Source organism: Sinocyclocheilus rhinocerous, unplaced genomic scaffold (assembly GCF_001515625.1).
Source record: "Sinocyclocheilus rhinocerous isolate Xijiao unplaced genomic scaffold, SAMN03320098_v1.1 scaffold1127, whole genome shotgun sequence".
NCBI classification, from domain to species: Eukaryota; Metazoa; Chordata; class Actinopteri; order Cypriniformes; family Cyprinidae; genus Sinocyclocheilus; species Sinocyclocheilus rhinocerous.
Window position 1 is genome coordinate 809,507 of NW_015632463.1, and position 17,241 is coordinate 826,747.

General features: G+C 38.0%; 1 protein-coding gene across 4 annotated transcripts in view; it reads right to left on the reverse strand.

The window, feature by feature from the left end:
* LOC107742371 (protocadherin alpha-C2-like) overlaps positions 1–17,241 on the reverse strand; it is a 32,335-nt gene that overhangs the window by 7,742 nt on the left and 7,352 nt on the right. For 3 of the 4 annotated variants that reach the window (XM_016555319.1, XM_016555318.1, XM_016555320.1), the window contains exons 2-3: positions 9,660–9,718; positions 4,397–4,485 (exon numbers count right to left, since the gene is read on the reverse strand). In XM_016555319.1, the coding sequence (XP_016410805.1) occupies positions 4,397–4,485; positions 9,660–9,718 (148 nt within the window). Of the gene's footprint in view, positions 1–4,396; positions 4,486–9,659; positions 9,719–12,859; positions 14,665–15,386; positions 16,232–17,241 lie in introns of those variants that run through there. The other variant, XM_016555321.1, reaches the window with a different exon arrangement.

Genomic DNA, 17,241 nt, shown 5'->3' on the forward strand with positions numbered 1-17,241 from the left:
GAGCAGCATTACGTATTGTATTGCTTGTCAGTGCAGCCAGATAAATGTATGCATTAAAAGACAAATATGTGATCTAATACGCATTCACCTGTTAGATGCATATGTGCTACTTTTTGTGCTATTTTTGGTCCTTACAGGCCTCCGGTCCTTATTTTTTCCTATGATGTTTCTAACTCTCTTTTTCTCTTCCTCTCCATTCCCGGTCCACACCTTGCTCGTTCTTCCATTTTGAGTACGGCTGGTTGCCATGGAAACCTCCTCCCCCACCCCCGCTCGCCCACTCCCAGCTGCTCCTGTTGCAGTATCTAAGATTCATTGTTGTTGCCTGGCAACAAGTCATGCAGTGTTTCCTAGCAACAGGACCACCGGAGGGGTCTGCCGATTCTGAACCTCTGTGCATCTCCAACCCCCACATCCCCACTCTTCTCTTTCAGCATCCCTCTCATTCTATCATCTCTTTCCTCATCTATTACTTGCCGTCTCTCTGCATCCCACATGCTTTATCTTTTAAACGACTCTCATTATAGCATCCTCATATATCTTGTGCTTTCTACGTCACATTCATCTGTGTCTCATTTTCCTGCTTGGCCTCTTTTCTGCTCCTCCTGTTCCCATGACCTCAACCGTGTTGTAATTTACAAGCACTAAACCAGCGCTTACACAACACACCTGCGTTGCCTCAATAACACAACATTAGCCTGCTAATAATCACTATTTAGTAGGACAACTAGACTGGTTTTCATAAGTCTATCAGATTTACAGTGTGTAGTTCATCCTTCTGCTTCGCCTCTCTGCAGGTTGCTAATAAAGAATCAATGGATTTCTCTTTCTTCTCTCCTCTTTTCTTTTTTTGCCTCTCTCGATCTGTCCCACTTACTCTATCCGTTTCTTCCCGCTGTCTGCCGTCATTCCAGTTCAGCTCTGCTCTATCAGCCAGTCAATATCTCCACCATCCACCACTCAGGAGACCTGCCACTCTTCTTTCATTCCTCTAATGGCACATTAGATTGACCGTCCTCTGTCTATGGCTGATCTTTGAGGAGAAGCATATCTCAGTAATGCAAATCCAATAACCCCAAATAGGCCTCTTGCATCACAATATTTAGATACTTTGGTTCTTAACTTCAGCAGAGTAAATGAAAGATGCCATTCAAGCACATTGGGCTGGTATTCTGAAGCTAAATTCGGTTGTCAATTTACCTTTTAATGCTTAATCCTGTTCTGTACACACACAGTTCAGTAATTTATGGGAGTGACAACATCATTCTACAACTGAATTAACTAAAAATAATAATCAGGTAGTGACAACCGCATTTACAGAAATTCTACTGGGGTGCATTTCCCAAAAGCATCATTAGCCAACTATTGTCTTACATTCCGTCGTTTTCCAACATAGTTCAATGATTCAGTGTTTCCCAAAACCATATTTGAAACAAACATTCACAAACAGCATTGCAAACCTGTGTGGTTGGAACTACAGCTCTCAACCTGTGGTTAGAAGCATAGTTTCTTCTTAATATGACATGTGACAAATTATGTTTTAAGATTTATTTTTGGCGTTTTTTCTTTTATTGTTATAGGACAGTATTTAGACAGGAAGCGAAGTGGGAAAGTGAGGGATGGGATCGAGAAAGGTCCGCGAGCTGGGACCCAAACTCGGGACACCCGAAGCGCAATGGTGCTATATTGGCACCGACCAATCTATATATTTTAAATATGATGCATATATATACATATTTGAATCTATATGTTTTAGCTTGTCCTTAATAAGTGGCATTTTTGAAGAGTGGCATGTGCATAAATGCGTAAGGAACGTATGACGGAAGAGGGAACCGTGATGAATCAAACTTAAAATAAAGCAAAATGGAAAAGAACAAAAATAGTGAAGTAGTCATCTGCTGCAATGTTCATTACAGCAGCATCTCAGAAATCTTGAATCGATGAATTAGTAGGAAGTTATTAGTCTACCACGTGCACATGTTGTCATTAACGACCGCCCTATATTGTTGAACCAACATGTTCAGGAAACAGTTCATTTCCACAACAATGCATCGTACTATGGTGGTTAAGCAGCGAGTTGTACACTGTCAATGTTGCACAATGTTGTTGTAGGGGAAATGCAACCCCTGAACAACTAGTTGTTAATAACATAATCAGTTGTGTCACTCTTCTGTATGCATGGCGCAAGAAATCTGGAACTAGATAAGCAAATAAGAACAAGCCCATAGTAAATTCAAACGCTCTATCTTGGAAATAAGCCACATACCAAAATATCATAACCTGCACTTGCCAACTTTATTGCCTCCATAAATCGGATCGCTTTATGAGCCAAAAGAAGCATAATACGTGTTGCTTAAAAAAAAAAAAAAAACTGCTGGCTCTGTTGACGGTGGTTTAGTTCAAAATCACGAAACATAAATCACCAAACGAGTCTTTGGTCATTGTAATATCACTTTGGTCAAAAATAGCGGATACCAAACATGTGAGACGCCAGAACGTTACTTTAGTTACCATGGTGTCAATCATCGCAATTTCAAGAGAGAGTTCTGTTCCGAACACACAAAATGATAATTTAGAGGATTCACTCCCAAATTTGAATGCGGTTGTCACTCCTGAAAATTTACAGTGTGTGCTTGGCCATTGTGCGCTTACCCAAAATAAACATTGTGTCAACTAATGATTATGTCGCCTAATTATGTGTTTAAATGAAGTATTTGAGGGACACCACTAAATTACAAATGAAATCCTGTCATGGTAAGACTGGCCTTGATACTTCAATACTTGTTAATAAAGAATGGACTTCTATGGAAGAAGAGAAGGAAATTATGGTAGTAGATCTATGAGAATGACACACCACAGAGCACAGCAAGTCATTGTCTGGATTGCTAGTTGCAGGAAGTCTGAAAAAAATTATGGGAAAGCTCAAGCCAGACTTGCAGACTTGTTCACTGTCATTTTGGATCTTGGGAACAGTATTGCAATACAAAGAAACAACGCAAAGTACATTCTGTACTTGGATTGAGGATCTTTCAGGGCATGCAAGACTGTAAAAGAGCAAGAAGAGGACAGAGAGAGAGGAAAAGCTGACATTTTTGGATGAATATACCTAACCTGCTGTAAATAGGTTGTTTTAAAGGGGTCATATGATGCAATTTCAAGTTTTCCTTTCTCTTTGGAGTGTTACAAGCTGTTCGTGCATAGATAAGATCCCTAAAGTTGCAAAGACAAAAGTCTCAAACCCAAAGAGATATTCTTTATAAAAGTTAAGACTCGTCCACGCCCTCCTAAAACGCCTCGTTTAAACACACCCCCACATGTCTACGTCACTGTGTGGGACAATTTGCATAACACCACCCAAATGTTCACACAAAGAGAGAAGGCGTAACTTTGATTCTCGCTGTAGTATTGTTGCTGCCGCAGCCACCATGTCGTGGAGATGCTGTGTGTTTCGCTGTGAAAGCGAAACTACTTTGTTTGGCCTTCCAAAAGAGGACACAACTAGAAATCAGTGGTTAAGTTGTATTTACAACACTGTTCCAGAACAGTTCAAACCAAATATTCAGATGTGTGCAACGCATTTAACGGAGGACTGTTTCCTGAACCTACAATGCCAGCGATTCTGACTCACAACCTATAAGTATGTTTCCATATTTAAAGCCACTGATGAATTTGCCACTGATGATTCAAACGCGAGTTTGTTTGTCGTTTCTCCGATCACAAATGCAGACAAATGGTTTTATGTTTACGCGGCACGATGCACGATACGCAACGCAACGCGTAAAAAGACCATATAAGTCATTATAATCCGTAATTATGTCCCCACTGGATGCAACAAATGCCTAGTTTATAATGGGTTTTATTGGTTTTGACTCGTCGTGCCGGGACACGGCATCACAGTATGGTAAGGGGCGTAACATTTCCGTCACACACTTGAGGTATTCGGCCAATCACAACGCACTGGAGCACTGGAAAAATCGACGCATTTCAGAAAGGCGGGGCATAGAGGAGCAACAATAATGTACATTATGTGGAACCTTAAACCACATAAACACATTGCATTACACCAAATACACAAAATAATGTTATTTTTAGCAACGTCATATGACCCCTTTAAACATTAATGAATCCATGTCAGTTTGAATCAGTTTCAAATTGGGTCAAAAGTTTCAGTCGGTTTTGATTTATTCCTAAGATTCATTACAAGAAATCCAGAATCACCATATACATTAGGCATATTAATTAAAACAGATGTAATAGGTTGATGAACATGATAATTTGGCTAGAGTGAAAATTACTAGATTAGCAAGAGCATGAAGTTTTGCGAGAAGATGGAGTCATTGGTTTCGGATGATTAAGATTTAATTACACTGCGGATGTCTTTAAGATGTGACCTCACCTGCTGCACTGGAGACTGTGGGCCAGTTCTGGACCAGCATGCCTTGCGCTCCCTGCATCACAGCTGATGCCTCCTCCATATGCACAGAACTACAATCAAAATCAATTAGCATGTCATTAGTCTTGAAATATCACACACAAGCATTTGAGCAATTTTTTTTTAAATATCACACAAGCAATTTTTTGAGTGCTATTAAAAATACACAGAGAAAATGTTCAATAAAACTGATTCGAAAAATATTTCACATTAAAATACGGCTTCGCTTTTGGGCTGTGAAAGTAAATAAGATGTCTGAGGGGGACAGTTGTGTTATGTGTCAAGAGTTGCTGTGTTCGCATATATATTTATGGTGAAAGTACATGTGACAGAGTGTGCTAGACTATCTGTGATCTAATGTGTCTGTGCGTGAGGTTATGTGTGTGCGACATGCGAGCTGTCATGATGGTGTCATGATGGTTTAACTCCTTCAGACATGTTGACTGAAAAGCACATTGATAGAGTGTCTAAATATATACAGGAAAGAAGGCAGAAAGATGTACAAGATGATACAAAAATGACCTCTTATCATTAATATTAAAAGTATATTGTAAATATAAAAGATATATTTTCAAGTATATTTTAGATACATTTTAAAATCCACATGACTACTTGTTTTACTCGAGTAGCAACATTAGATGAGGTGTTAAGATTTGTATCATGAATGTAAAATACCTTTCAAAGTTTGGGGTCGTTAGGATTTTTTTATGTTTTTGAAAGAAGTCTCTTATGCTTACCAAGGCTGCATTTATGTGATGAATACAGTAAAACAGTAATATTGTGAAATGTTATTGCACTTTAAAATAACTATTTTCTATTTAAATATATTTTCAAATGTAATTTATTCCTGTGATGAAAATATGAATTTTCAGCAGTCATAAATCCAGTCTCAGTCATTAATCCAGTCTTCAGTGTCACTTCGTGATCCTTCAGAAATCATTCTAATATGCTGATTTGGTGCTCAGAAAATCGTATTGTTATTAATTATTATTATTAACAATGATGAAAACAGTTGTGCTGCTAAATATTTCGTGGAATTTGTAATGTATAGTTATTATTTCAGGATGTTTTGATGAATAGAAATGTCAAAATAACAGCATTTATGTGAAATATAACTCTTTTGTAACATTAGAAATGTCTTTACTGTCACTTTTGATCAATTTAATGCATTCTTGCTTGTTTTTAACTAGTTTATGTTGATGCCTAAAACAAGTGAAAGAAATATGCCAAAAGACAAAATAAATGTGTATCAAAGATGCATTACTCATAATATCTTACTGAGTATTTTAAATAAATGTATCCTGTTTCTAGGGTTTTTATTTTAACTGCAAAATAAATGTTACGAATATAATTTTTTTGCAGTGTAGGAATGATGAAGAAACAGGGAAATGAAGAAATGTGAAAAGAAAGATGATATAAAAGTGAAAGTGTTCAAAGAGAAAAATATGTGGCTTGTATGGAAATATATTACCATTTCAGCACCGCTCTACTCTTGCCCATTTCGTAATCTGATTTCCCCTAATACATGGTTTAGTTACTTTACCATCTTTATCTTCCCTCCATTCCTCTCTCCATTTCTCTCTCTTGGACTGTCAGCAGGCCATGCATAATATAAGCCTGGGAATTTGTTGTAGACAGTTGAAGATGTAGTATGTACTTAAAATTTCAACAAATACCACGCTACACCCTAGAGCTGTGCATATGCATTAAAAAGCATTACGTTAAAAGGACATTTCATTTCCTATATACACTTTCCAGCGACGGCCTTTGGCTTTCAGCATGGCTCTGTGTGTTTATCACCATGGAAACTACGATCAGACAAGCACCCATACAGAGCAAGACTGTGAATTTTGCCACAGCACTCCTATACATCCATTATAAATGTACAGACATGAGGAGCAGAAAGGAAGTGGGTATAGAAGGGCATCTGCAATGCAGCACAGGGTGTGCCCAGCCTGCTACAGCTCCCTTAACTCTGATCCAGTGTGAGTGTGTTAGCATGATGGATCTTTCTAATTCCCTTGAAGCTGAAATGCGCCCGTGCCTTTTGGCAGAATGAATCAGTAACTTTCTAGCCTAAGGAGAGGCTTGTTGATTGAGGGGTGTGGATTTAAAGCCACTGGAGAGGAGGTTTGGATACTCGAGGTGTTTGGAATAAGTCTGAATGAAAAGGAAGTATGACAGAGAGTTATTCAGGAATTAGTCATCTTAATTTTTGGTTCATTGAGGGTCAATTAAAAGTTATGAATACATAATGTAAATCTAAGGCAATAATAATAATAATAATGTAACTTAATGAATTTACAGAAAGCTTTAAAGATCATCTCCTGAAATTAAACTACATGTAATTGTTGAAATTGAAATAATTAATTTAATTAAGGATGTGCAAAATACATTATCGTTCAGAAGTTTGGGGTTGGTAAGATTTTTGTTTTTGAAAGAAGTCTCTTATGCTCACCAAGGCTGCATTTCTTTGATCAGACATATAGTAAAAACTGTAATATTATAAAAATATTATTAGAATTTACAATAACTGTTTTCTATTTGTATATATTTTAAAATGTAAATTTTTTTTTTTGTTATAATAAAGCTGGATTTTCGTCAGCCATTACTCCAGTCTTCAGTGTCACATGATCCTTCAGAAATCATGCTAATTTTACGCTCAAGAAACATTTCTGCTTAGCAGCAGGACACATTTATTTGAAATATAAATATTTTGTAACATTATAAATGTGTTTACTGTCACTTTTGATCAATTTAATGCATTCAATTTAATGCACAATATTAAAATCCTTTGATTTATTGGCATCAGTCGATACTGGCTATTCAATTTTGCATGCTTATTTCTCCGTTTTTTTAGATTTAAATATACTGTATATCACGATAATATCACTTTTACCTTCATCTAATGCTCACTTTAAAAACACTAATATTTTAATAACACTGTAGCAAATTTGTATAATTGAATAGCAAATCTCAAAATTAATATTCTGTGCATTATTATGTTGTGATGCCTAAATTAACTTTTCACTAAATTGACATTCAAAATGATTGATTTTCAATTTTAGTGTTTTATTTTTTATTTATTTAGACAAAACCGTATAGAATTTTAATATATGCCATTTATCCGTTATCGAACATAACATATTCAGCTTATAATAATAATCTTATCTGACAGAATTAGTATTGAATTTAATACTGGTGCATATCTAAAGTTTTTTTTAGTATGCAAAGTTGTACTATGTTTATATGGTGTTCTAAGTGGCTCAGTGAAATTCCATCTAATTTGTCCCCTGTGTATAATGTTACCTGTGCCCCTTTTTGCACCAGCCTTCAGTCATAGAAAACCACATAAAACACGCGCATAAACGCACAAAACCATCCCCGGAGATGAGCCCACAGGGTAGCACAAATTTATCACATAAAACAGACAGTCCTTCACCCTTTGGAAACTGTAAGTGTGTGGTGCTTAGAAGAGGGGGCCTTGTCTCCAGATGTTAGTGTGTATGTGGGTATGTGTAAAGAGTTAGAGAATAAAGATTTTGCATTTCAGAGATGACTCATTTTGTCAGTATTTATGCATTGAAATGCTCCCCCTGAGATTTGAATTTCTTGCTTATGGGGTGTGGGTAAGCTCACACAATCAGCTCATCTGCTAGCTTGTCTTTTATGCTTGGTTGTGAAGGACTGTGCATCTGCTGTGGAGAATGCTGATGACCTACATACTCAAGATCAGACTGCAGAGCCACTATGCCAGGGAAAGGCCCTTAGCAAACGCTTCAAAGCTTGTGTTTGTGCGTGATGAAGACAGACAGAGCACAGTTGGTCCACAGAGGAAGAGGCAAGAGGTCAGGAAAAGTCAGCGAGCTCCTGGTGGTCATGATTCTGGTGTTTGAATGAGGCTCTATTATAGATACTGCAGACAGAAGAACTGACAGTCTTTCCATTTTACTAATTGGCTACTTGTAATTTCTTATTCCACTCTCTTTTGTTGAATTTGTTCAACAGCAAACATATACAGAGAGAGACAAATTTAGCATACCTATTATGCGATATCATGTGGTTGTGGAATGGAATCTAATATTTTTCTCAATTGCATTGCAACCTTGTAATCAAGAAATACACAAGGGGAAATATATTGGACGACAGAACAAGTTTAAAATAGCTTAATACAATACAAGTAAATTTGTAGTGCATCAGATTTTATGAACTGAACAATATGAGTAATGCTTTTTCAGTAAGTTGTATGCCAGTGCTGTTATTGTTAACGGAAACTAAAACAACTAAAATTGTTTTCATTAATTGAAATAAAGCTATAATAAAATAAAACGTAAATATTAGATGAAAATTCTAAACTTAAAAACATAAACAAAAATTAGAAATTTTGCTTTGGCAAAAAAACAAAAACATGTTTAAGTACATGTACATATTTAAGAAAAATATAATAATAATAATAATAATAATAATAATAATAATAATCATCATAAAAATAAGTTAAATAGAAATATGAATTAATATTTTAAACTAGCATAACAGAATTACTGGAAAAAAAATAATAAAAAAATAAATAAAAGGTAATTCTAAATATTAATAAATACCATAGTAGTAAATTAATAATACTAAAATAAAAAACTATAAATTATGATAAAAATAAAATTACATTTGTATTTAAATATTACAATTGAACATTAATCAATGAACAATAGCATACTTATAAATAAAGAAAAAAATCATTAACCTAGATTATTTAATTCTAAATGGGTTTCATTGTTACTTTATGGTCAGCTTTATGGTACCTAAAGCATTATCTAATGTTACAAATCGAACTTAACTGGAAAAGTGTTATCAATATTTTTTATAAAGAGTTAAATAATTCTTTGTTTAATGAAAACCATTTGAAACATTTTATGTAAAGTATAATATTTTGAGGATGCTTTTTAGATTCTGCTCTCCCTTCAATTTGATTAAGTTCAAAAAAGATGGTTTCCTGCTAAATTACATTGAGGGTCAGGATTTGATTATTGCCCGTCAGGAAATGTGGAAATTAGAGCTGGACATGATTCACGGTGCTTTTACACTTTTACTCAGCTACCAAGCTCAAGATCAGAATAAACACTTAACATTTACTTCTTATTTAGCTACAGAAAACAGGGGAGAGATGTTTTCCATAACAGTTCAACGAGGACTGTAACTCTTTCAGGACATTATTAACAGCAAAAATGCTTACCTTTGGACTCCTGCCCTCAACGACGCAGAGTAACGCCAGTCAGCATTTGGTCCTTTGGGCTGAAGAAAGGAGAGAAAGAGAGAGAAAGATGAAGAGAGATAGAGGGAAATAAGGGGTGGAAGGACAGAAAAGGGTTAGATACATTCTCATCAATAAATCATGCTGCTCAATGTGTGTGTTTCTGCCTTGCATTTTAATATGAACCACAGCTAAAGGAGACCAGGACTACAGGGACGATTATTGGCAATACGCCATGGCCCATGACTCTGGTAAAAAACTTGTATGTGTGGAGAGAGTGTTCTTCATAATAAAGCACATGAAGGACACTTGACATTCACCTAATAACATACACAACATATTACAAAAGCTGCACGATATATATGGTACCATATTGGTTAATGACTGATTTAGTGATTTTAATATATTGGCATTGGCAGATATTAGTGGAGCAATATTACTGGAGCAAGTTTTCCAAGAAAACGCTATTTCAGCATTTCTACTTAAAATTTAAAAAAAATCCAATCCAATGTGTTATTATTATTTTATTTTATTTTTTGTGAAAATTGATTCTCCACTATTTTTTCAGTGCATTTTTACATTTACATTGTAAAACAATTTGGTGTAAGATTTACTTTGTAATTACTTGTGTAATTTACTAGCAATTTCTGAATGAAAACTGTTTCTACACCATTTTTTTTCAGTGTGTTTTTAAATTGAAACTATAAAAAAGTCTCAGATGTACTTTGTAAATATACTAGCAATTTTGAGTGAAAATTGTTTCAAAGGAACGGCAAGAACACATTGAATTAAACATGAAATTCTGAAGTAGAAAGACTTCTTGTAAAATACATTTCAATAATCTTAATTATTCATTTACGACTTCGAAAAATCATTTTTACAGTGTAGATAATCTTTGCCATAATCTAGTGCTCATTCAATTTAATCTTAAATAATTTGTAAATCTATTCTTGACTGAATATGTGCTTGTTATATTTTCAATTATAATTCTGTGATGACTAAATTCACTTCATAACTTTTAAAATGATTGATTTAGTGACTTTCTACACATATTATTATAGAATCATAATTTTAATATCAGCCATTTAGCACTTATCGGCCATAATATTGAAATAAATACATATTTATTTGATATCAGCCAAAATGTTAATATAGGTGCATCACTATAGCCATTACCACACATTTTTAAATGACTTTGCCCTTTCTGCTAGTCCCTAAACATCAAGTCCCTAAACATCTTTCTCTTCTCCCAGCATTCATCTCCTCATTCCCCATGGTATGGGAATGATATCATCCTGGGATACCAGCTGACCTCATGTAAAATTGAGCATTTTCTGCCCTCAACTAACGCAACTCAATCTGAGCACTGGTCACAAGATGACCATTCACCTTGCAACATAATAGAAAGCCTCAAACAAAGATGGTCATCTGCTCCTCCAGCAGTTCACAGTGAATGGATTAATTGGTCTTGCACAGAGGGAGAGCACAACCACGTAGTTGCCACTCTTTTTATATTTGCCCTAGTAAAGAAAAAAAAAAACTAGGTTGGGTAATATGTGAAAAGATGAGGCATTAGAGAATGGCCCAGATAATTTGAGTAAATAACATGCTTTAATCAGGTGAATTCAGGGGGGAGAGAGTGCGTGCAAAGAGACTTCGCTTCGCTCTCACAATGTCATTTGCAGGGCTTGAGAATCAAAGGCTGGAGGTTAATTTCATTGCCTGCTCTCTTATCTTGGACAGACGGCCTCTGCTCCTAAATCCTCTGCAGTGTCGAATGTGCTGCAGTACCTCTCACCGACACATCTGAGAAGATCTGATGCTGTCAAGAGCATCTCTCTGTAAACTCTAGTTATTCTTGGACTGTAGACATTTTTAGACTATTTTTTGTCTTTTTTAAACCATCTGCAATATCTCCTCCCATGAGCCAGAGATCAAGGCTGCACAGCCTTTGGATCATGTTCTGGCTAATTAAAACACATTTCACGAATCCATGGCTGACAGAGTGAACATGAATTCACGTCAATTACACTGACAAAAACACATCAATTGAACATCTATGACAGCAAATGCATTGCACAGGCACTACACTAAAATGTATCCTATCTGCATTAACTGTGAGGAGTTTTTTTTTCTTCACCAAAATGGTCTATGTGGCACCAAAAAATAACTTTTTACTTCAGTGTAATTTAGTGTACACAAAATAATGTAGAAATTCAAACACAATATTGGAGTAAAGGCAGTGACATGGCCTGGGTGGCAGTGAGAGGAAGGAGATAATCCTGAAAATGTGATGACAGCTTCAGATGTGGGAGCAAACGCCTGAATCATCATAAATGCATTGTGCTACTCTATAAAGTCTTGATGTTTGACACTAATGCAGGGTGAAGCAAAGCACTGTAAAGCTGCACTAGATAACCGCACAGTACAAAAGGAGATGACAAGGTCAAAAGCTTCTGACACGTGGGCACAGAGCTTTACAGCAACTCATGGTCTGACTGAATTACTTTTTACACTAAAACATACTGGAAACCAGAGTAGCACTATATTGAGTGAAAGTTTAGATCAACTAGCTGAACTCTGGTTTCCAATATATCTAGTTTTACTGAAATTTAGTCAGAACTTGTGCTGCATGAGAACATTTTAGGATTTTATGTTAAGTAATTTAATATAAGTGTAATCTAAATTATGCAAAAAAATGCTATATTAAAAAATGGTGAAAAGTGGTTTAACATATGACATTTTTCGGTTAAATATGTTAAATATTTAAAATAGTTTTTGGAAGAAAAAAAAGGGAATTACCATATAATTTGCAGTTTAAATCTACAAAATACTCAAAAAGAATCACCAAAATTTATGGTAAAAATCAATAAACAAACATTCTTAGAAATTCCTGTGGGATGCATCACATTATGACTATATTTTATTTAAATAATTCTTATTTTTAGCATTCAATCATTAGTATTATTATATACTATATATTAATTAATTCATTTATTATTATAAATAATATTATAATATTATTATGAAATTATGTAAAACCCCAAACACTGGCATCATTTTTTTTTACACTGACTTTCAGGCAACAACAAACATTTTGACTCATTTTTCTTTTTTTCTTTTTTTACTGTTGTTTTTTCTAGACATTTTTACGGATATATATAATTTCTAATGAGACACACCTGTAGTGCTGCATCTGGCATACTAAGTCTGCGAACAAATCCGCTCCCTCCTGTAAAAAAGCGCTCAGAGCCCCAGGTGCCACTGATAGGTCGGCCCGTGTTGTAGAACATGAAGGTGTCGCTGCCTGAGGTAGCAGTCATACAGGTCTTGTAGCAATAGGTTTTGGTCAGAGAGCCATTACCCCGGACTTCAATATAATGAGGCTCAACCTTGAGGTCTCGTCTAAGCACCACATTGTTATTGGATTGAGAGCCACCACCACCTCCACTGCCCCCTCCTGAGCCACCTTCCGCTTGGGCCTTCTGGGACACGCAGCAGGATGAGCAGGACCCGGGCTGGGTGCAGTAGGCATGGCAGCGCACGATAGCCAGCACAACCACTGTCACCAAGAACACAAAGGTGGTGGCACTCAAAGCTACAATGAGGTACAGTGTCACGTTGGAAAACAAAAGAGAACTGTGAGGGCGGATGATTCGTTTGGGGTCAGGCATGACTTTTAGTGGCACCTCCATGACAGCAACGTTGATCGTAGCAGTGGATGACAAAGGTGGTTCGCCATGGTCCCTTACTAGTATGGTTAGACTGCAAGTGGTGGAGTTGTCTTCAAGGACATGCCGCGTTGTACGAATTTCTCCCGTGTGTTCATGAACTTTAAATAGATCCAGATCGCTGGCCTGGTCCAGCAAATAGACAACCCACGCATTCTGTCCTGCATCTGCATCATAGGCCACTACCTTTGTGATCAAAGTTCCTGGCTCTGCGTTTTTCTGTACCGTCTCCGTTAAGCGTGTGCCATTGGTTGGGGGATTCACAATCTCGGGTGCGTGGTCGTTTTGATCCATTACGTAGATATAGACAGTGGCTACACGGCTGAGTGGTGGGATACCCCCATCCTGAGCTTTAACCTGGAAGTGAAACTCCCGTAATGACTCATAGTCAAAGGAGCGAAGGGCATAGGCAATACCTGTGTCCGCTTTAACCGACACATAGGAGGTGACCGGGATCCCGTGATTGTTGTCGTTTAGGACCGTGTAGGTGATGCGAGCGTTTTCATTGACATCCGCGTCCTGAGCTTTGACGGTGCAGAGCGAGGCTCCAGGTGCATTGTTCTCCATGACATACACAGTGTAGGAGGTCTGCTCAAAGCGTGGCGGGTTGTCATTTACATCTGCGACATCCACCTGAATGGTCTTCTGAGACGAAAGGGGAGGGTTTCCGGCATCGGTAGCGCTGAGGGTGACATTATAGGCTGCTGTGGTCTCACGGTCAAGAAAGGCAGAAGTTACCAAGGTATAGTAATTTCTAAACGACTTGATTTTGAAAGGAAGACCAGGTTGAATTTCAAGGGTAACCTGTTTGTTAGGTCCAGAGTCCCGGTCAGTCACACTGATCAGGGCCACCACGGTATCTGCACGGGCATCTTCACGCACTGGACTGGACAAAGACGAGAGCACGATATCTGGAACATTGTCATTGACATCCACGACCTCCACCACCACTTTGCAATGGGCTGCTACTGGAGCTGGGCCTTTGTCCATGGCCTGGATGTACATTTCGTATGAATTAGTGTCCTCATAGTCCACATTGCTCTTGACTCTGATTTCTCCAGTGTTGGTGTCCATACTGAACATCTGCCTGACCCTGTCTGGTGTGTAACTGCTGAATGAAAAAAGCACCTCCCCGTTTGTTCCTTCATCTTGGTCTGTGGCATTCAGTTTGATAACCAAAGTGTCTTTGGGCGAATTTTCAAGCAATTTGACTTTATATACTGAGCTGTCAAAAACGGGGTTGTTGTCATTCGAATCTAAGACTCGAACGTTACTTTTCACATTGCTCTTGACTCTGATTTCTCCAGTGTTGGTGTCCATACTGAACATCTGCCTGACCCTGTCTGGTGTGTAACTGCTGAATGAAAAAAGCACCTCCCCGTTTGTTCCTTCATCTTGGTCTGTGGCATTCAGTTTGATAACCAAAGTGTCTTTGGGCGAATTTTCAAGCAATTTGACTTTATATACTGAGCTGTCAAAAACGGGGTTGTTGTCATTCGAATCTAAGACTCGAACGTTAATTTTTGCGGTACCTGTTCGTGCTGGTGTGCCACCATCTGTCGCTGTCAGGATTAACTGATGGTAAGGGGCGAGCTCGCGATCCAAGGGCTTTTTGAGAACGAGCTCGATGTGCTTAGTATTCAAAGACGGCTTGTTGGAATCAAGAGCGAAATGCTCGTTTGGGCTGAGCCGGTACAATCGAACCGAATTGGTACCGATGTCCGGATCTTGCGCGTGTTCGATAGGAAAACGAGAGCCCGGCAAAGCCGACTCTGTGATCTCCAATTGATACTCGTCTCTGGGGAACTGCGGCGTATGATCATTCACGTCTGTTATCTCCACCTCGACATTATGGTCTTCATTTGGGTCCTCAAGAAGAACCTCTAGATTCAAAACACACGCGGCGCTTGTATCACACAATGTCTCTCTGTCAATTCTCTCGTTTACCAATAATTTTCCATTCTTATGGTCCACGTACCTTTTGCTAAGACTCGAACGTTAATTTTTGCGGTACCTGTTCGTGCTGGTGTGCCACCATCTGTCGCTGTCAGGATTAACTGATGGTAAGGGGCGAGCTCGCGATCCAAGGGCTTTTTGAGAACGAGCTCGATATGCTTAGTATTCAAAGACGGCTTGTTGGAATCGAGAGCGAAATGCTCGTTTGGGCTGAGCCGGTACAATCGAACCGAATTGGTACCGATGTCCGGATCTTGCGCGTGCTCGATCGGAAAACGAGAGCCCGGCAAAGCCGACTCTGTGATCTCCAATTGATACTCGTCTCTGGGGAACTGCGGCGTATTATCATTCACGTCTATTATCTCCACATCGACATTATGGTCTTCATTTGGGTCCTCAAGAAGAACCTCTAGATTCAAAACACACGCGGCGCTTGTATCACACAATGTCTCTCTGTCAATTCTCTCGTTTACCAATAATTTTCCATTCTTATGGTCCACGTACCTTTTGCCGCTGTCAGAGGTTACCTTAATCTTTCGGGTGGGGAGCTTTCGAATATCCAAACCCAAATCCTGTGCAATATCACCTACAATCGTTCCACTTTCCGATTCCTCTGGCACGGAATATCGTATTTGTCCGAGAGCAAGGCCACAAAATAATAATAATAGCAAAAAAGAAAGAGGCACTTTTTTGTCTAGGCAATCACATATCCCTGCAACAGCCATCGCAAGATCATAGGATCCGCAGACGGATTAAAAACAGCACTCCGCCTTGTCAGCTTGCAATATCTTGCCTCCCACTTCAGCATTAAAGGTTTTACATTTATGTACACAATGGCCTAATTGTCAATTCCATTCTAAAAGCGCATGGATACTTATCGGCTGCGTCCATGTTTCCATGCGTCCATGTTTCCTTTGTCCGCGCTTATGTTCTTTTCCCCCCTCTGCTCGCAGCTTACGGGTGTGTTTCCTTGCCACTGGTGCTGCATATTTCGCCGTGCGCGCACTCTCTCTCTGTCTTCCTCTCTCTCTCAGTTTCAAGCCACCCCTCCCATTCGTTCTCCTTTTCCTCCTCGTCTTCATAGCTCAGTTCGATGGTGTTGGTGCGGCACACCGGGGGAGGGGCTGCCTACTCAAATATAATGCATTCTGATATTCCAAACCTTGTAAGAAATTATAACAGCATGATGGAAGCAGCCAAAAAGCAACAGCTATATTTATTAATGCCTTCAAATTTGGAGGAAAAAAGCTACACGTTAATTAGAAAGCGAGCATTTGGGATGCATTGTCTTTATCTAAACTAGGCCAGTGCGTTTTAAGCTTTGATTCACTTTAGGAGTCACGGATGAGGAAAAACACTCAAACTTAAATGCGTTCCAAGTGCTTTTCTGTAAGAGATTGGATTCTGCTGTATCTATAAATGGCTGTGATATTACACTGTAAAAAATGCAAAGTGTAAAAATGTTTAAAATAGTAAAAGTCGTAAAAAGCTGTTAATTGGATACCTTGCTATGTAGTAAACAAAACTGTATTTAAAAACTAATATTGCAAAACAAAAAAAAGTCCTAATGTTGATAATGTTTTGAAATACAAAATACTTTAATTTTTTATTGGTCACAGAACGGCTATATTCATTAAAATCTATAACTATCATTGCCCCAGAACGCGCATTTCTCTTTCCGCCTATCTCTCCCCGTCTGTGGCTTTGACTTCAGACAGACCAGGTCATTCGGGCGTGCGCGCCTTTTTTTATAATTTTCTTTCAGTTGATGTTTACCCCTTCTACACTGGGCTGAATATGCAGTATACGTGAAACATTAGGCAGTGTTTGTGCATTGTTTTGATCATTTTTGGAAACCACTGTGAGTGATACCAGAT